Here is a 21,044-nt window from a genome sequence, read left to right on the forward strand (position 1 = left end):
CATAGGATCCTGCAACTTGCTTTTTTCTAGACGTTCCTCTAGGCCAATGCATTTGATAAATCAAGGTTTGGTAAACTTTTCCCATAAAAGCCCAGATAGTAAATATTTTGGGCTTTGAAGGCCATACAGTCTCTGCTGAAACTACTCAACCCTGCCTTTGGAGGGTGGCGATGATGACAAAGACAAGATGTAATCAAAGGATGTGGCTGTTTTCCTATACGACTTTATTTACGAAAACAAGCAGCAGGACAGATTTGGCCTGTGGGCTATAGTTGACTAGTCTCTGATACCGTAGTCATCATTTTAATAGCTGCTGTGTATTGGTTCTATAATAGGAATTTGCTATCATTTATTCAGCCATTTCCCTTAATGCTGCAGATTTCACTCATTTCTAATATTTTGCCACTGTAAGCCATCCTGCTCTCCACACAAATGTCCTTTCTACTTTTCAGCAAGAGAGATTCCCCAAAATAAAAGTAGAGTCAAAAAATCTGTTTTTTTTTTATTTTAGAAGCTCTAAACAAATTATTAGCTATAAATGTTAGTAGCTATAAACAAATTATTAGCCCAAAAGGGCCTTCTCATATACTACAAGTGGGGACTGCTGCAATGTTTGCCATTTAAAAAAAAAAAAAAAAACAGTACTTAAAAAGAAATATCCATTCCCATTTCCATCAGTACCCATGTAAATTCTGGCTGTGTAGCATCCATGCCATGTGTGCACACAGCATATATTTTAAATTTGCAGCTGACAAGCTTCAGAGCATTGACAGCCACTCCATGGAGGAAGTTGGAGAGGTAGAAAACAACCCAGTGAGCAAAGCAATCGCTCGCCACCTGGGCATTGACATTTCTGCAGAAGGCCGCCTGGCCAAGAACCGGAAAGGCATCGCCATTATCATTCATGGGACACCCTTGTCAGGTATGCACCAATTCTGAGGGGAGGTTAAGACCAGCAGTCATGTCTTCTCTGTAAACTCTGCGGCTTCCAGAGTGGCAACATCAGCTGTGTGGTCATGGGAAATACTAATGACTTTATTTGAGGAGCAGCATAGGGTAGCGATTACACATTTATATCTGTGTGCCTCTGGGAAAATTAAGTTGTCTGTGCTCAGTTTCCCTGTCCGTAAAGTGGTATTAACACTATCTATTTTATAGGGTAGTCATGAGAATGTGATGAGAACATTTATATAAAATGCTTATCTCAATACTTGGCACATAGTAAATACTCAAACAAAAAGCTGCTGATGTTATCATTTTTATTACTATGATGACTATTAGCATTCACAATTATAACAATATCTGCAGTGTGAATCCTCATTGAAAAGAAGCTTCCATCACATGGTAAATATTCTCAATAAATATTTTCCTAACCATAAACCAGTCAAGGGGTGAGCCCTTGATAAACAAAGGATTCTTGTTAAAGAATCCTTTATTATCTCCAAAATTACATATGCTAACTTCACCATCAACCCAAAGGAGCAAAATCACCTACAATGGAAAAAAAAATCTTATTTGTATAGTAATTTGCAGTTTACAGAGCTCCTTCCCATCCATTTGTCTATTCAAACTTCAGAACCACTCGAGAATTTGACTTCCCCTACCTTATAGGCAGCTAAGGTTCAGAGAAATTCAAGGACGTCTGCCCAAGGTCACCCAGTTAGAAAGCGGCAGAGCGGAGGGATGTTGGGAGGATGCGCTGCCACCTCTATCAGCTTCAGCTTACTTGACGAAGGGCCGTGAAATCTTGTTCTGACCCAATTACTATCACTCATACAGACAACATTTATGGAGCATTTTTGATGTTCTAATCACTGAGAGGCCCAGGAATCTTAAAATGTCACAATTCATTACCCCTTCCTTTGAAGAACCTTTCCTTGAGAAGTTGTAAACCAGGACCTAAAAAGTAGAAGGCCAGATCTGTGGGCAACAGGCAGAAATCAAACAAGTCAAGTAAGAACATAACTGGAAATGTTTTGAAGACTCCGCATACACACACACACACCTGCAGAGGCTCAGGCCATTTTCGGTTGCACTAAAAGGAATGACAGAAGGATGGTTGATGGAACCGCAGAAACTGCAGACAACTGGAGAGTTAACACTAAAAATGCACTGACCTGGAAAGAGCCACCAGCCCTGTCTAGTGGAGGCTCAGTCACTTTCCATCTGCAGGTGAAAAGCCTGTTAGAGTGTGAACTACAGTAATAACAAGCCTGGCATTTTTATGGAACCTTACAGCTTTCACAGAATCTTCATGAAGAACAGCTTAACAGTCTATGTCAAAATCAGACTGATCAGTATAAGTTATTTTGCCCCTTTTGTTTATGGTGAAGTTAGCACATATAACTTTTGAAGGCAATAAGAGACTCTTTTGTTTATAATCCATATACTTAAGGATTATCCCCAAACTGTTAAATTGCTGACCTCAGAGAGGGGATTAAGAAGGAGAGGGAAGACACCTCATTTGGAATTGTATACATCTCTGAATTGTTTGAATTGTATTCTTTCCATAATTTAAAAATATTAAAATATTAGAGAAAAAAATCCAAGACATTAAATTATTTAAAAAGAGAAAGAAATATATGTGCAGACTCTGACCTGGCAATGTTCCTTCTAAAAATTTCTTAGGAAAAATAATTAATGATGTGGACAAGATGAACTGCTTGAATGTTCACTGCAGCACTGTATGCTGTAATAGAAACTCGGGAGCAACTGTAACATTCAGTATGGGGACTGGTTAATCAGGCCACAGTACATCTATATAGTGAATTTTATTGCCATTAAAAACAGCGTCTTGTACACCCATATCATAGCAGCATTAGTCACAATAGCCAAAAGGTGGAAACAATCCAAATGACCATCAGTGGCTGAATGGAAAAAACATAATATGGTACAATGTGATGCTATTCAGCCTTAAAAAGGAAGGAAATGGACAGGACGTGGTGGCTTGCGCCTGTAATCCCAGCACTTTAGGAGGTCCAGGTGGGTGGATCATGAAGTCAGGAGTTCGAGACCAGCCTGGCCCCCATGGTGAAACCCCGTCTCTACTAAAAATACAAAAATTAGCCGGGTGTGGTGGCAGGTGCCTGTAATCCCAGCTACTCAGGAGACTGAGGCAGGAGAATCGTTTGAATCCAGGAGGCGGAGGTTGCAGTGAGCCGAGATCATGCCATTGCACTCCAGCCTGGGCTACAGGGCAAGACTCCATCTCAAAAAAAAAAAAAAGGAAGGAAATTCTGACATGTGCTACGACACGGAAGAACCTTGAGGACCTTATGCAAGGTGAAATAGGACAGTCACAAAAGGATAAACACTGTATGACTCCGCTTAGATGAGGTACCCAGGTTGGTCAAATTCATAGAGACAGAAAGAAAAACAGAATGATGGTTTCCAAGGGCCTGGGAGAGTGGTGCGTATTGGGGAGTTACAGTTTAATGGGTACAGAGTTTCAGTTCAGGAAGATGACAGCGTTCTGGAGGTGGATGGAGATGATGGGGGCACAGCAATGTGAATGTACTTAGAACCACTAAACCATATACTTAGAAATGATTTAAGTGATAGCTGTTATGTATATTTTACCACAGTAAAAACAGTGTCATACAGGTGTATTGAATGAATAGGAAGTTGTTCATGGTATATCATTTTACATAAGAAAGGGTGCCATACTCGTGGTGTGTAGTTTGTATTAGTGTCCCATTGCTAATATAGCAAGTGACCACAAACTTCATGGCTTCACATAATGCAAATTTATACTCTCATAGGTCCGGAGGACAGAAGTCTAAAATGGGTGAGCAGGGCTATGTTCCTTCTTGGAGGATCTGGGGTACAATCCGTTCCCTTGTCTATTCTAGCTTCTAGAAATGTTGCCTGCATCCCTTGGTTCCTGGCCCCTTCCTCCTCCTTCCCAGCCATCAGCATAGCATCTCCCAGTCTCTCCTGCTGCTTCCATGGTCGATTGACCTGCTCTGACTCCAACCCTCTTGTTCTCCTCTCATGGGGATGCATGTGATTACATTGTGCCCAGTCGGATAATCCAGGCTAATCCCCCATGTCAAGATCTGTAGATTAATCACATCTGCAAAGTCTCTTTTACCCTAGAAGGTAGCATATTTGCAGGTTCCAGGAATTAGGATGTGGAAATCTTTGGGGGAGCCCTTATTCAGCCTACCACATAACCTATTTCTTTTTTTATAAGAAATACAGTTACGTGTGTACTTAGCCACCATAGGCAAACTGTACTATCCCTGAATGAGTGGATGATGGATTTTTGTTTTCTTTTCTCTTGTCTGTTATATCTGAATTGTCAGCTCTTTTTTTTTTTTTTTGAATGAAAGTACCTTGAAATGAGAAAAGAAATCAACACAAGTTATTCTTTAAAATAAAAAAGGCTTCCTGTTAGAATCAGAGACAGGAAGAACTACAAAGTATTTTAAAGATCATCTGATAGAACCTGGTTCTTAAACAGACCGGGTGCAGTGGCTCACACCTGTAATCCTAGCACTTTGGGAGGCCAAGGCGTGTGGATCACTTGAGGTTAGGAGTTCAAGACCAGCCTGGCCAACATGGTGAAACCCCATCTCTACTAAAAATACAAAACATTAGCCAGATATGGTGGTGGGCACCTGTAATCCCAGCTACTCGAGAGGCTGAAGAAGGAGAATCGTATGAACCCGGGAGGTGGAGGTTGCAGTGAGCATAGATCTCCCCATTGCACTCCAGCCTGGGTGACAGAGTGAGACTCCATCTCAAAAAAAAGAAAAAAAGAATCTGTTTTTTAAACTGAGGAAAAACCCAGTAAGGTTGCAGATTGCCACAGCACGCACACATCGGTGGCAGGGTTAGAATCAGACCCACGGCCCTGACTCCAGGCTGAGGTCTTCCTTCTCTTTGCTGCTGACACCTCCAGCCACATGGGAAGGAGGCAGAGCACTCAGAGAGATCACTTTGCAGGGACCTCTGTTCTTGAGACCTTTTCTGTGTGGGACACTGAGCAAATGAGCACCATTAAATTCAACCCCCTGGTCTTTTTGATAGGAAAGTCAGCCACCGCCATCAGCATGGCCAAGTACTACAACGCGGCCTGCCTGAGCATCGACTCCATTGTGCTGGAAGCTGTATCTGACAGCAACAATGTCCCAGGGATCCGGGCCCGTGAGCTCTGCATCAGGGCTGCCATAGAGCAGTCCATGAAGGAAGGAGAGGAGGCTGGTAAGAACCCATTCTCCCGGCTTTTTGTGGCCAAGTCACCAGCACCCTCACTGGCAACACCCATCTTCTCTGTGCCCCACTGAGCTCTCCTCCCACAGCCTGGTTGAAGTCTGCCCTACAGCATGCTGCCGACTTCATAGCCCAGAGAATTCTCTTCACGAAGCATGCCCGGGTCTCCTGCCCTGCCCACTGCCAGCGTGCTCTTGCCGCTGTAGGGACCAGGACAATAAATAAGACACAGCCCACACCTTTGGAAGTCTAACACCTAGGGTGGGGGGGGAGAAGCAGACTTGGGGTCACTCAGAGCAAAGGAAAATAATTTTGCAACAGAAATATCAGCTTCTGTGAAAGTGCGAGTTTGGGATGAATGGGTTCCAACAAGGGTGATTTGGGAAGTTTTCAAGGAAACGGGTTTGAAGAAGCAAGAGAATGTTAGTAGGCAAAGATGGGGACAAGGACATCCCAGACCGAAAAAGCAGGGAAGCTGATCATAAATTAGGGGTGGGAAAGCAGGTTGAGGCCAATCATTGTTGACCTTGAATGCCAACTTAGATTAGGAATTCAAGTTTTATGTTCAAGGAAAAGAGTCATTGGGACAGTTTTCAGACTATGGAGAAATGGTCAGAAAATCACTATAGGAAGGTAGCCCTTGACTATCATGTAAAGGAAACGATAGTGAAGCTGCAGACAAATGGGCCTGGGCCGGCCAACCTGACAGCCACCTGCATGGTAGAGAATTGAAGGAGTAAGAAGGATTTAAGATGGCCACACCCAGATTCCTAGTCACAGAAACCAGAAGAGAGTGATGTCATTTACCTAGATAGGGAACACAGGAGGAAGAGAAAGTTTGCTGGAGAAGAAAATAAATTGGGTTGGGTTTGGGGGAGGGGGGTTGTTTTCTTCCTTTCTATCTTTTTTTTTTTTTTTTTTTTGAGATAGGGTATCTCTCTGTCACCCAAGCTGGAGTACAGTGGTGCCATCATAGCTCACTGCAACCTCCTGGGCTCAAGCGATCCTCCCACATTAGCCTCCAGAGTAACTGGGATTACAGGCATGCACTACTATGCCTGGCTAATTTTTAGGGTCTCACTATGTTGTCCAGGCTGATCTCAAACTCCTGGCCTCAAGCAGTCCTCCCAAAGTGCTGGGGTTACAGGATTCAGCCACTGTGCCTGGCCTGAATTGAGTTTTGGAATCCCATAGCGGGGAGGCCTCATGTGGCCTTCCTACAAAAAGTTGAGAATTCTGGCTCCATCAGGTTATCTGAGGACCTTCGGAGCAGGCGAGCAGCTGCTCGATGGGAAAATATACTAAACTCCAAGCAGAGTGCCTGCTAAGAGCGGAAGCATTCGTATGTCAGTACCCGTGGCATGATGTCATCCCAGAAAAACTTCCAGCCTGCTAGTTGATAAAACTGGCTGGGACTTTCAGGATTGTCCCTTCCCCTCAATACCTCTACATGGGACACTTAGGGAAATGGAAGAGAAATAGCTCTTTAGTGAGAACCTCTGGCTATGCCCTAATGCTGATTCTCTTACATTTTGTATTTCCTTTTCTGTGAAATAATCTACATTTCATAGTGATCTGTGGAGCCATGTTTATGTCCTGTGCCTAAGGGTAAGTTTGAGCTCCTGGTCTGAGAAAGTAACATCAAGCTAGAGACAGAGCTGGGAGAGTCTTTCTCCGTGAAACCACTGGGGTAGATGAAGCAGCCAGAAAAGCCCAGAATGAGCCAGGAGGAATGGATAAGGCGGGTTAGGACCATGGAGAACACCTACATTTCAGGAGAGGTCGTGGGGAAGCTGGGAAGGCAGAGACAGCAGAGCCAGGGTCACAGGGACCGTCCGGGAAGTCAAGGAAAGGGCCCCAGAGCCTTAGGAAAGGGAGGAGCGAGGAGAAGTTTCACATGCTTCAGAGCCCTGCGGGACGGGCAGCCTTCCTGCTGGCCTGGTCTCACAGCGCACTTGTCTAGCTAACCTAATATTGATCTACCTCCTTCACTGTCCGCCCCGACCCCATGTATGCTCTGGAGGCAGGGGCTTGTGTTAGTTTTCCCCACTGTAGTCCCAGCATCTGGAAGAATGCCTGGCATAGTTGACACATAATAAAGATTCATAAAGGATTCATTGAATCAATAAATGAACAGAATTAGAGACTGCTGGAAGCCCAAATAGAATAGGCCGAAGTAGAGGGCGGCTGAATTTCCCAGTCAGGAGGTCCCTGGGGTCTTTGGATAGAGCCCTTGCAATAGAGGGTTAGGCCCTCACATCTCCCCTGCATCTGCTGCCACTGTGGAGTCGGTAGGCCGGAATGAAGTGGTGGCAGTGAACCTGCCTGTGCCATACAGTAGCCACTGGCCCTGGGGGCTGCTGAGCACGTAAACCGGGTTGGTCCAAACAGAGGTGTGTGGTGAATGTACAGCTCCCACAGGAACCCTGAAGATATGATATAAAGAAAAGACTTGGAAATAACACAGGAGCAATTTTTATACATTACATGTTGCGTATATTGGGTTAAAATATGTCCCTAAAATTAATTTTTACCTTTTTAATGTGGCTACTAGAAATGTTTAATTACATACGTATGTGTCACATTATGCGTCTATTGGGCAGAACGGACTTCAGGGTGCCATCCCCACTGTCATTTTTTGTGATTCTAACGTGATTTTAATAAAAGTTCACACTCTCCTTATAGCCCAGGAGGCTGCTGTGGGTCAAAACGTCATAGGGCAAGGACGACTGAGCACTGAGACCTTGGGCAAGTTAACCTCAGAGATGACTCTGGTGGCCCCGGAAATTAAACCTGGAAAGAGTGTTCGTGGCAGCGTAGTCATGACCAAAAGCAAGGCGGACAGCCATGGCTCCGGGTCGCAGAAGCATCATCACTCACACCAGTCTGAAACACCACAGGTACAAATCAGGGCTCTACTGCAGGAGGGCTGGGATCTTCCTCCTCCCCAGCATCCTGCAGCCAGCTCAGTGCTCTTCATCCCTGCAGTGTTCCCACCAGGCCAGCCTGAGCGCTGTCCCTGTGCCCCTCCTTCTGAAAGGGGCATTCACCCAGCTGGTGCTCAGCAAACATCTTTTATGCTGTAGGCACTGGCAAAGTGCAAATAAAGAAAGCAGAATCCCTGCACTAAGAGTCTAATGAAGGAGATAACCACATGTGCAAACATTTGCAATAAAGTGAAATTAGTTACAAAAGAAGTGTGAAAAGGGAATTAGGCTGAGCCACAGAAAATTGCCAAAATTCAATCCTTTTATAACTCTATAACAGCAATTTCCTATGGCTCAACCTAATTCTAAAGGAAGTTAAGGATGAAACCATTAATCTAAGTTGTGGGAGTGCTGCAGGGGGAGTCCTGGAAAGTCAGAAAGAAGTCACAGCATTTGAGCAATGTGCCAAGAAACTTAGCAGTCTCAGCCAACTGGCCGGTGCTACTGAAGCCAAAGACAGTGGGCGCAGTGAGTAATGAGTTGTAGGTGGAGAAGTGAAATCAAGTTGAGTGTAGGCTTTTATGATGTTTGAAAGTGAAGGGGAAAAAACGAAAGAGTGGTAGAGGGGCAAAGCCAGGGTCAGGAGAGTCTATTCTCAGAAAAGAAGTAGAAGCAGGTCTGTAAAGAATGGAGCCCCTGGAGAAGTGTCATGTAGCAATCCACTCAAGACAGAATGAGATCCTGGGAGGCAGTAGGAAGGGCAGAATTCAGCACAATTAAGGGAGAAGAGAGCCGGCTTCCTTTGGGGTCAGTAAAGGGTGAAAAACAGACACAGCTAAGGGTGGGAGAAGCCGAGTGGAGAATGGAGGTTGGAAAAGGCCTTGTTGAATGGCACTGTGATGCATGTAGGAGGCATGGTCTTTTGAGGGAAGCAGCGAGGAGGCTAGGGCTGCAGAGCATGCTCAAGGGGAGTGGCAGAGCACTGCTTCCACTATGGTGAATAGAAGCAGAAATTGGTGATGGATAAGGAATAAATAGTTGGGAATGATAATGGCCCAACCAAGACTGGAAACTATAACGTCACAATTGCGAAGCTTTTCTCTCTCTCTCTCTCTCTCTCTTTTCTCTAGAGTCAGGGTCTCACTCTGTCACCCAGGCTGAAGTACAGTGGCACAATCTTGGTTCACTGTGGCCTTCAACTCCTGAGCTCAAGCAATCCTTCCACCCCCGCAGTCCTCCTGGCTCTGCCTCCCAAAGCACTAGGATTACAGGCATGAACTGCCACACCTGGCAAGATTTCTCTAAGTGGACCTGGCAGCTCCCATTCAAGAGTGGAGAGAGAAGAATGTCACCCTTGAGGAGAGGGGGTGTGCTCTTAGAACTAGGGGCAAGAGAGCTGAGGGTGCCATCAGTATAAGGAAGCCCAGCCTCAGTAGAGAAGGAATTAAGAAGGAACATAGAATGGGAGGAACAGGAAGGGTTGGAGTGGATCTCATTACAGCCTGAGAGTGCTATAGGGACAGTCAGGGAGGTGGATGGAGCAGAAGTGAAAGTCCTGGTAGAAGGCCCATCCACTGGGAAGAGCAGATGGATGGGGAAGAGTTGTAGGTCTTCATGGGAAATGAAACCTGTGAATTGGATAGAGCAGGTGGGTGTAATAAAGATGTAGGTCCTTAGGCCGGGTGAAGTGGCTCACACATGTAATCCCAGCACTTTGGGAGGCTGAGGTGGGTGGATCACTTGAGGCCAGGAGTTCAAGGCCAGCCTGGCCAACATGATGAAACCCCGTCTCTACTAAAAATACAAAATAATAATAATAATAACTTAGCTGGGCATAGTGGTGCACATCTGTAATCCTAGCTTCTCGAGAGGCTGAAGCACGAGAATCACTTGAGCCCAGAAGGCGGAGGTTGCTCTGAGCCAAGATGGCGCCATTGCACTCCAGCCTAGGCAACAGAATAAGACTCTGTCTCAAAAAATAAGTACATAAAAAATAAAATTAAAGATGTAGATTCTTGTAGGAGAGGAGGCCCACATACTAGATCAGGTAAGAGGATGGAGCAGAGGCAAAGGCCTTTAAGGGAGAGGAGACCTGCAGGTTGGGTGGAACAGCCCACAGGGCTGAACTTGTGCCAGGTGATACCTGATTGTCACTTCAGTCTTATGTTTTTCTCACACCATGAAAACAGAAGCCATTGATTCATTTTCTTCTGGAGCACTATCCTTTTCACCCTCTTTTCCAGGATCCAGTAGAGTGTTCTTTACCCAGACGTTTATGGATGAACTAAAACTCATTTCTCTGTTACCATATAGGGTGTTATCAAGAGTCATTTCTTTTGGTTTTGTTCTGTCCATCTGGACAGGGAAGTAAAGCTTTTTAGAATTCTTCAAAGGCAGTAGAACATCCCAATTCTGACTCCAAACTCCTTTCAATAAGGAAACTTAAAGATCACAGTAGAAATCAGCTCACAGACCCCACATGTGGCTGCCTGCACTGCCCAGTGTGACAGGACTCAAATGATCTGGACAACAGAGTCCCCCCGTGAAAGCACTTACCCAGGGAGATGGCGATTGGTCTTCTTAAAGCTCTCATAAAGCATGAACTTTCCAATGACTGATATTTCAGTCATGTTGCAAATGGGAAGAAATGTGTAAATATATTATATAATGAAGATGTGGCCCATAAGCTCATTTATTTATAAATCATCTCTATCCAGGAAAGCACCAGTAAGAAATCCTGATCTTTTGAATGATATTTAATCCAACGCTCTTGCTTCTCAATTTCATGGCCTCCGCAGCTACTCACCTCCCTGACCACATCCTAGACATTGTTCATCACTACCCATAAACTCCGAGATCTCTCTGTCACAGTCCTGTTTTCCCACAGCCATCTTCTCGCTTTCCAGATGACTAACTCTGGTAAGCACCTGGCCCCATCGAAACCTCCAGTCCTTATCCTCACTACCTAGCACCCACCTCATGCCCTCTTTACCCAGTCTGGATGCCATGATCTGCCACCATAGCACCCCCTTGCAACTTGCCCTTCACCACACTCTCAAGCAAAGCTTCAGCCCTGGCAAACCTAATCCCCCACCTACTCCATGCAGACCAGCTGAGCATAGCTGGGGAAGGTTCTCACCTCTCCTGCAGGATCTTAATTTAAATTTAACACCACAGGTCTCTGGTGGACCCTTTGGTCTGGCTCAGCCCTCCATCTATTCAAGATGACTGCTTTATTGCTCTCATCACTCTCCTAGCCTCCAAAATATTTTCCTCTTCCTCATTCTCAGCCAATGATCTCTCTTCTGATTTCACCAAGAAAGCTGCAGCAATCAGAAGACAATGACCTCATCTTCTGGCCACCAAGTCTTCCAGCAGCCTCCATCCACACATGAGGCTGTGTCTTCCCGACCGCTGAGTGTCTGCCCTGCCTTCACCCAGGGCTGATCCCTGCACATGGGCACCCAGCCCCACCCCTTCTCTTATCCAAGGGCTAAATTCCTGCAGTTGTCCCCTGTCTCCCATTTTCTCCCTACTCTACTCCCGTCAGCATCTGTGCATGCTGTATTATTATTCCCATCATTAAAAATGCTTTCCCATGACCCCACATCCCCCTCCACCTATTACCTCCTCTCTTAGCTCCCCTCCTCTGCTGTTCCTCCAAAGAACTGCTGCATTGCCTGCCTCCCCATCCTCACAGCCTCCCCCATCCTCTCTTTCACTGCTTCCGTTGGGTCCTTTGTCCCCACTGTTCCATAGCTGCTCTTCTCAAGGTCCTTGGCAGTCTTCACCTGGACAAATCCAGAGATCAGTTTTCTGTCTTCATCTCACATGACTTCTTGGCAGCTGATCGCCCCCCATCTTGGAAACACTTTCTTCATGTGGCTTTCCCTCCTCCACCTTCCTTTCTACTTCATTAGCAACTCCTTCCTCTACTTTCCCAGCTTCTCAATCTCCAAATTCCTGGTCATCGGAGTAGCCTAGGACCAAGTCTTCTACTACTACTTTTTGTTACCTGCATTGTCTTTGCAGGCGATCTCAGTCAATTGCATTACTTAAATATTTAAATACCTTTAACATGTTTGTGACTCTCGAAATTCCATTGCCAGCTCAAATTTCTTCCCAAGTGCAGGTTCATGTATCCACATTCATTTTCAATCTCTCTCAAAGGGCTTAGAGGCATCTCAAAATGTTTATATCCAAAAAGTGATTCTTGCTTCCACTGCTCCCCAAAAATTGTTCTTCTCCCAGTCTTTCCTTTCTCAATAAATAATTTCACCATTTTCCAGCTTGCTAAGGTCAAAACTCAAGGAATCATTTTTTGATGCCTCTTTATGTTCCATCTGAAGTCCTACTGGCCTTACTTCCAAAACGTATCCTGTATGAGCCACTTCTTGCCACCACCATTTTTGTCTCGTCTCCACCACCATCCTCATCCCTGTTGCCATCATCTCCTGTCCTGACCACAGTGACATCTTCCTGTGACTCATGTCACCTCATGTGATGGGTAAGGTGGTCTTTTAAAAATAAAAATCAGGCTGTGTGCAGTGGCTCACGCCTGTAATCCCAGCACTTTGGGAGGCCGAGGGAGGCAGATCACCTGAGGTCAGGAGTTCGAGACCAGCCTAGCCAACATGGCGAAACCCCGTCTCTACTAAAAATACAAAAATTAGCCAGGCGTGGTGGTGCACGCCTGTAATTTCAGCTACTTGGGAGGCTGAGGCAGGAGAATCACTTAAACCCGAGAGGTGGAGGTTGCTGTGAGCTGAGATGGCACCATTGCACTCCAGCCTGGGTGACAGAGACTCCATCTCAAAAATAAAATAAAATAAACATAAATATAAATCAGATTATTTGTCTGCTGAAACACACCAACTTCCCATAATACTTGGAATAAAATACCATGGTCTACAAGGCCCTGCATATTCTGGTCCTAGCGGTGCGGTGTCTTTTTTTTTTTTTTTTTTTTGAGGCGGAGTCTCACTCTGTTGCCCAGGCTGGAGTGCAGTGGCACAGTCTTGGCTCACTGCAAGCTCCGCCTCCTGGGTTCACGCCATTCTCCTGCCTCAGCCTCCTGAGTAGCTGGGACTATAGGCGCCCGCCACCACGCCCGGCTAATTTTTTTGTATTTTTAGTAGAGACGGGGTTTCACCGTGTTAGCCAGGATGGTCTCGATCTCCTGACCTCGTGATCTGCCTCCCAAAGTGCTGGGATTACAGGCATGAGCCACCGTGCCCGGCCTGTGTGGTATCTTTAACCTTAAGCCTGACTATCTTCCCCATTGCTCACTCAGTTCCAACCCCACTGGGCTCCGTGTGCCCCGCAGATTCCCCAAGCACACTTGCGTTGAAAGAGCTTGTTGTCCCCTCCCAGAAAGGCTCTGCTCCCAAGATCTTGTCTCATTCTTTCACATAACCCAGGTAACATGAGCATCCTCTCTACATAGTCATTCCCCAACCCTATTATGGTTCCTTATTACCTGGTTATTTCCTTCCTAGCACTCATCACTCTCTGAAATTGTATTGATTTGTGGAGGAAAGTGGCCTTTTCTGTCTCTTCCATTGGAATGAAAGGGCCCCAGGGCCAGCACCATTGTTTGTTGTTATATCCCTAGTACCTAAGCGTGCCTGGTGCAAGATAGGTACTCAGTGAGTAATTGTCAAATGAATGAAAAGCTGCATGCAGTTCAGTACACAAACACCATACCTTCCACACTGTTGCCACTTGAAACTTACAGCAGTTCTTTAAGGTAGACAGGATCCTTCCATTTTATAATGCAATTCCCATTGTACAGAAGAGGAAATGAGAGATTATGTGATCTTCCCAAGGTCCTGTGGCTGGTAAGTGTAGGCGTTGTTGCGATCCAAGGCCGGATTCTGACTCCTGATCCTTCTCCCACTCAACAGATTTCCTCTAGCCCTCTCCTGCCGGGGCCCACCCACCGCCGGCTCAGTGTCAGTCCCAGTGTCGGAGGCGAGACCGGGCTGATGAGCTGTGTGCTGCCGGATGAACTTCTTGTGCAGATCTTGGCAGAGCGGATACAGGTGGGTCCATGCCACCTGCACAGAGCTGCAGGGCTTGGCACTCACACATCATCCCCGTGCCCCAGACAGAGGTTCTGGGCCATCAGCCACCATGGCAGCTCTCTAACAGCTCTTGTCAGTCCCTGGCCCTGGCCCAGTCTGCAGCCTGAGGCCATTCACCTTCTTAAAGGACCAGAGAGGAGAAGACTACACAAACACTTTTTAATGACCAGAAGCAGAGCGATGTGTTAAAACTTACAATGTGGAGCCATTCTAAAAGTGCAAATTTGGAGCTATGTTAATTGCTTCAAAAACACATTTTCAATGTTATTAAGTGAAAAAGAAGTAACTAGGAAACAGTGGTTAAAACATAGTAACATTCTATGTAAATATTTATAAATGTATACTACACACATAGTAAAAACTTTTAAAATACATGTTAACTGTGGTTATCTTTGGGTAGCAGGATTATAGAATTTTAGTCTTCTTTATACATTTCCAAATTATTTTACAATAACATATTGCTTTTAAAGTCAGAGAAACAGTAACACTCTTTTCCAATTTTTAAATTTTTTCCGTAAGAATTCTACAGTTAAAGACAAGAAAATAAGATCAGCAGGATTGAGGAGGGTATCACTGAAGCCTGTTTCTGCTCATGGTTTGCAGACACAGCTACATTGCTTACCAGGTCCTGGAGCTGGGTGTTTGCTTTGTGTTTTCAACTAGGGCCACAATCTTAACTGCACATTTAAATACAACAAAATTAACTTGAGGTTCCCAGAAGAGGAGGAATATCATCACAAGAAAGTTTTTATGTGAAGATTTGCACTGCTGCTACATTAAAGGCACATCACTCTCAACTGATTTGAACAAGGTGTTCCCATAAGCGTGCCAATGTTTTAGACAGCCAGAGTAAAGGCTGAGAAACGCTAGTAAGGCCCCAAAGCCAGCCAGTGGAGCTGTGCTACTCAAAGTGCTGGTCTCTGATGACACATGGAGCTTAGAGGGCTTCTTTCATCCACAAAGTCTTGCTACAAAGTTTAGCCGCAGAGAAGGAATGATGTGGCCATGGTACCTGTTCAGCTGCCAGCTGAACCAAATAGTGTGTTTAGCAATATAGGTCATTTACATTCGGACACAAGCTTCTTGTCTCATCAAAAACCTAATGCACATTCATTGGTGGCTGGTCTACGGGCTACACCACTCTGAGTAACACTGAGTAAGGCGGAGGCTGTTCTTCAGTGGTTACTGTTACCAAAATCATTACACTCCAAGGCAGTAAGACCACTAAGAAAATGGCCGGGCGCGTGGCTCAAGCCTGTAATCCCAGCACTTTGGGAGGCCGAGACGGGCGAATCACGAGGTCAGGAGTTCGAGACCATCCTGGCTAACACGGTGAAACCCCGTCTCTACTAAAAATACAAAAAGCTAGCCGGCGAGGTGGCTGGCGCCTGTAGTCCCAGCTACTCGGGAGGCTGAGGCAGGAGAATGGCGTAAACCCGGGAGGCGGAGCTTGCAGTGAGCTGAGATCCGGCCACTGCACTCCAGGCCGGGCGACAGAGCGAGACTCCGTCTCAAAAAAAAAAAAAAAAAAAAAAAAAAAGAAAAATACAAAAGGCCCATCCGCTGCTGCCCCTGCTGCCTGTGACTCTGTGCTTGGGAACATCTTTCCCTTTTCATCTCATTTTTGTATACCTCATGGATCTTCCCAGACCGGCCCTTTAACATTGTTGTTTGTTCATTTATTTCTACAGACAGAATAAAGCCTTTACTCTACAAATAGGTACAATAAAAACCATCTGGCTGAGCGCAGTGGCTCATGCCTGTAATTCCAGCACTTTGGGAGGCCGAGGCAGGTGGATCACCTGAGGTCAGGAGTTCGAGACCAGCCTGACCAACATGGTGAAACCCCATCTCTACTAAAAATACAAAAATTATCCAGGCATGGTGGTGAGCACCTGTAATCCCAGCTACTTGGGAGGCTGAGGCAGGAGAATCATCTGAACCCAGGAGGCAGAGGTAGCAGTGAGCCAAGATTGTGCCACTGCGCTCCAGCCTGGGTGCTGGAGTGACCGAGGGAGACTCTGTCTCAAAAAAAAAAAAAAAAAAAAAAGACTGAATGATTAAACACTTTTATTCTTCTCTTTTATTTTATGATAGCACCTTGGATTTAGCAAGCAGAAAGGCATGGTGCTTGCGTTAGGGCCCAGTAGGTCTGCAGAACCCTTTGCAGCCCCAGTAAAAGCATAAACAGAACAAATGAGGTTGTGGCCATAGTAACTGTCTTTGCTGTCTCTGGTTTCAGCTGAGTGACTGCTACCGAGGAGTGGTGTTTGATGGCCTCGACACTCTCTTTGCTCGGAATGCCGCGGCTGCCCTCCTCTGCCTGCTGAAGGCCATTGGCAACCGGGAGCATATATACATTCTCAATATGGCCCAGGATTATGCAGCCATGAAGGCCCAGGAGAAAGCCAAAAAGGAGCAAGAAGGCAAGGCCTCCCACCTTGCCCTTGGGCTTAAATGAAACTTTGACATTTGCTATTCCATTGGCACCTCACCTCTGCCCTGTAAGGTGTCCAGGAGTTTGTATTTCTGCTTTGCTGGGAGGGAACTGGGACTCATGTGGCTGGTTGAGAGGTTCTATGATGAACACTCTGCTGACAGCAGGTGCATTCCTGCTTCCCTCCCATCACACTGTACCCCTCCATGGTTTCTGCAATTACAGCCATTACAGATCCTGACTGAAGCAACTGATTTCCTTGTTGGTTTTGTTTAAGCCAACTATGCATTTCTTATAAAACTCACGATGCTAATACCCTTTCCAAAACATTTACACCTTAGTCTGCTGCACACCAGGCACTGTAGCAGACATTTTGTATACTTTGGGGCATTTAGTCCTCACAATTACCCTGTGAATCTTGTCCCCATTTTATAGAAAAGGAGAATATAGCTCAGAGATAGCAAAAGTCTTGTGTCAAATCACATTGCCAATTAGTAGGAGAACCGGGTCCTTTTAATTCTAAACCTGTTGCTTTTCCTATCATTATACCAATGGCCTGGGAAAAAATTTAATAACCAAAAGATTTGCTTGAAAGATAGGTACATACGCATACAAGTAATGTTAGCTTAAGTTCCCAATGTAGTCAGAAGCAGCTCCAGCAAATCTTGGTCCCCCGGGGCAGGGGTTGAGGGACAGAGGTGGGTGGCACTGTCCACGGGAGTCAGAGCCCCACCTCCTGGGAGCCTCAGCTCTGCCCTTCCTTACTCGGGCTTGCTGCTCCCTTCTAGCACAATCTACTCAATTCATAATGCTTTTCCAATTAAGGAAATACTTGCAAACACTGGGCTGTCTCAGTCCCTGAACAGAACTCAAAGTCAGCTTCCTTATAGTCTCATCCTGAGAAAAACCTGGAGCAGTGACCAGGCATCCCTCAGCAGTCATCCAGCCTCCAGCTGCATAGTTTTCCAGAAAGCTCGTTTCTCCATACTGATCCACTTGAAAATAATTACCACTTTTCCTTTTCCCACTTATCTTCAGAATGAAATTTCTCCCAGTTAAATTGTGGGCTCCTCTCCCCTAAATCATCTGAATTGAAATGTCCTAAGATGGCATACGGTCACACTATTAATACATTAAAATCTCATGCTTGTTGAACATCTATGAACACACCAGGCACTGGGGAAAGCACTTTACATGATTGCTTATTTCATCTCTATAACGGCCCTATGTTACTATTCTTATCTGTGATTATCCCTTGATAAGTGGCAGGGAAGGAACTCAAATGCAGGTGTCTGAGTCCATAGCTCAAACTTGCAAGGAGGATGGTGAGAATGCTGTGCTAGGGAGGTGTGAGGAAGAAGCTGGTGCCTTTGTCCTAAGTGCCAATCACATGCCTGGACCTGGAATCTGTAGGGCGGCAAAGGGGATTCCCCTTGGTGTGCAAATGGCCCTGTCACCATGAGCCCGTTAGTGGCATATGCTCATAATGAGTCAAGTCAGTGGGTGGTATATGAGTCTTCTGTCATTGCTGTGACAAATGATCGCTGTCTGAGTCTGTTCAGACTGCCATAACAAAATTTCATAGATTGGGTCCCTTATCAACAACAGACATCTATTTCTCACAGTTCTGGAGGCTGGCAAGTCCAAGATCAAGGCACCAACAGAAACAGTGTCTGGCGAGGTCACCTTCTGGTCACAGAAAGCATCTCACTAAGTCCTGAAACAAGCTCCCTCAGGCCTCTTACAGGGACACTAATCCCAGCCATGAGGACGCTATCCTTGTGACCTAGTCATGTCCTTAAGGCCCTTCTTAATACCGTCTCCTTGGGGAATTCAGTTTCAACATCGGAATTTCAAGGGGACACAAACATTTACACCATAGCAACCACAAACTTGGTTACTTAACACAACACAGAAATTTACTGTCTTACACTTCCGGGGTCAGAAGTCCTAACATCTTTCCCTGCCACTTACGAAGGGATAATCACAGATAAGAATGATAACTCCTCCCTTATAGGGCTGTTGTGGAGATTAAATAAGCGATCATGTAAAGTGCCTTCCCCAGTGCCCAGCATGTTCATACATGTTCAACAAACATGAGATTTTAATGTAATGGTACTATGACTGTATGCTATCTTAGAACATTTCAAATGCAGATGATTTAGGGGAGAGGAGCCCACAATTTAACCAGGAGAAATTTCATTCCAAAGATAATGGGGAAATGAGAAGTGATAATTATTTTTAAGTGGATCATTATGGAGAAATGAACTTTCTGGAAAACTAGGCAACTGGAGGCTGGATGACTGCTGAGGGATGGATGACTGCTGAGGGATGCCTGGTCATTGCTCTGGATTTTTCTCAGCAGGGCCACATTCCTTTTTTGGCTGTCGGGTAGCCCCTTTTTCTTGTCTTTTCTGGCTTCTAGAGGCCTCCTGCACTCCTTGGCTCCTGGCCCCTTCCTTGCAGCCCTCTGACCCCTGCTCCTACTATCACATCATCACCATCTCTGACTGACTCTCCTGCCTCCCTCAAAAGGACCCTTATAATTAGACTGGGCCCCCCAAGATAATCGGCCCACCTCAAGATCCTTAATTTAATCACATCTGCAGAGTCCCTCTGCTATGGAAGACAATACAGTCACAGGTTCTGAGTAATCTGATATGGGCATCTTTGGGGGCCACTGTTCAGCCACCTGCAGACAGAACCCAAATGTGGAAGTGCTTTCAAGAAGGGACCCCACACCCCCACAACCAGGGAGGAGACAGACCAGGAGCCACACCAGCTGCCCCACACTAAGACCCTCCTCCGCCTGCTTAGGTTGCTAGTGAGAGTGGGAAGGACTTTTCCTCACCTTCCTGTCTCTGTGGCCCTCACAGAATGCAAGCACAAGGAAGCTCTTGAGAAAGAGAAGGAGCGTCTCCAAAACATGGATGAGGAAGAATATGATGCCCTGACCGAGGAGGAGAAACTCACATTCAATCGGGGGATTCAGCAGGCACTCCGGGAGCGGAAGAAGAGGTCAGGGCCAAGGGCTGGCCAGAGCAGAAGCCATTCCCCCGGGACCGTCCCCGCAGAGTGACCAGGACTGGGGTGTGAGCCCAAGCCATCTTCCAGGGGGGAAGCAGTAGCTGCAGAAGGCCCTGGAAGGTGACCTGCAAGGAGCAGAAAGACACATCCCACCCATCCAGGGTGCTGGCTGCTGTACCATTCAGAGTTTCTTCCACTTTCCTTACTTCCCACTGGAGGGCATTTGAGACCAGGCTGTAATGTCATGGGCGGCCCTGGGAGAGGGACCACTGGCCTTTGCGCTGCCCTGGGGCCCCTGCTGACCCTCCTGACCAGCGCCCCCAGGTGTGGATTATCAGCCTCTGTGCTCTCTGCCTCGGTGCTTCAGTGTCCACAGCTGGTGATCCAGGGTCCACTCTCTTGACCTGGGCATAGTGACTGCTCCCCAAATCTCAGCCCTTCCTCCCCCTGCCTGGGTCCCCTTCTTGGCCTTGGGTGGTGCTGCCCATTCCCCGAGGTCTAACTGCCATGGGATCCTCGGCCTGGGCAGATCCTCGATCCTGCGACCGTGGGCAGGCTCACAAGCCAACACGCTCAGCCACTTTCTGTACCCCTCACTGGGAACCACACAGAAACCACTCGATCCCCGCATGCCGCCTAGTGCCCAGGATACTTAGGACTATCTCAGAGGGACGGGGACAGTGGATCATGTGTCCTTTCTGCCCTCAGATCTTCAAAGATGGCAGGGATGGGGTGGGGGGGTAGTGGTTCTAGTGCCTACCACCTCCCTGGGATTTCAGGCACTGGAGGTACAGAGCCTAGATACTCACCTACTATTTACCCACTTCTCTCCTCTCCTCCAGCTCCACACTTCTCCCACTGACCTGAAGCAGCTTTTGCCCTCCCTGCCCCTACAGTATGTCCTAATTTTTTTTTTTTTTTAGATGGACTCTCGCTCTGTCATCCAGGCTGGAGTGCCTCCATCACACCTCAAGTGGCGCAATCTCAGTTCACTGCAACCTCCACCTCCTGGGTTCAAGCAATTATCCTGCCTCACACCACCATGCCCGGCTAATTTTTTTGTATTTTTTGTAGACAGGTTTTCGTCATGTTGGCCAGGCTGGTCTCAAACTCCTGGGCTCAAGTGATCCGCCTGTTTCAGCCTCCCAATGTGCTGATATTACAGGCGTGAGCCACAGCACCCAGCCGGGTGTGCCCTAATCTTTCTGCAGCATGGTCCACTATAGAAATGCCCAGTCCTCCAGAGTTACAGAAAGCCTTGCTTTGAGGTTTTAGAGAAAACTCCTGTTTTCCACCAGGGCTGTTGCTTTCAGGCATTCATCTCATGGTGGACCTGGAAAATGCAAATTT

The 21,044-nt window shown here is 46.4% G+C and overlaps 1 protein-coding gene across 1 annotated transcript in view; it reads left to right on the forward strand.

Annotated features, from left to right (window-relative positions):
• HYDIN (HYDIN axonemal central pair apparatus protein) overlaps nucleotides 1-21,044 on the forward strand; it is a 388,294-nt gene that overhangs the window by 238,859 nt on the left and 128,391 nt on the right. The window contains 6 exon segments of the mRNA XM_033218949.1: nucleotides 749-922; nucleotides 5,035-5,208; nucleotides 7,903-8,117; nucleotides 14,051-14,188; nucleotides 16,473-16,656; nucleotides 19,544-19,685. Of these exon segments, the coding sequence (XP_033074840.1) occupies nucleotides 749-922; nucleotides 5,035-5,208; nucleotides 7,903-8,117; nucleotides 14,051-14,188; nucleotides 16,473-16,656; nucleotides 19,544-19,685 (1,027 nt within the window).

This window comes from Trachypithecus francoisi, unplaced genomic scaffold (genome assembly GCF_009764315.1).
Source record: "Trachypithecus francoisi isolate TF-2019V2 unplaced genomic scaffold, Tfra_2.0 Lachesis_group10, whole genome shotgun sequence".
NCBI lineage: Eukaryota > Metazoa > Chordata > Mammalia > Primates > Cercopithecidae > Trachypithecus > Trachypithecus francoisi.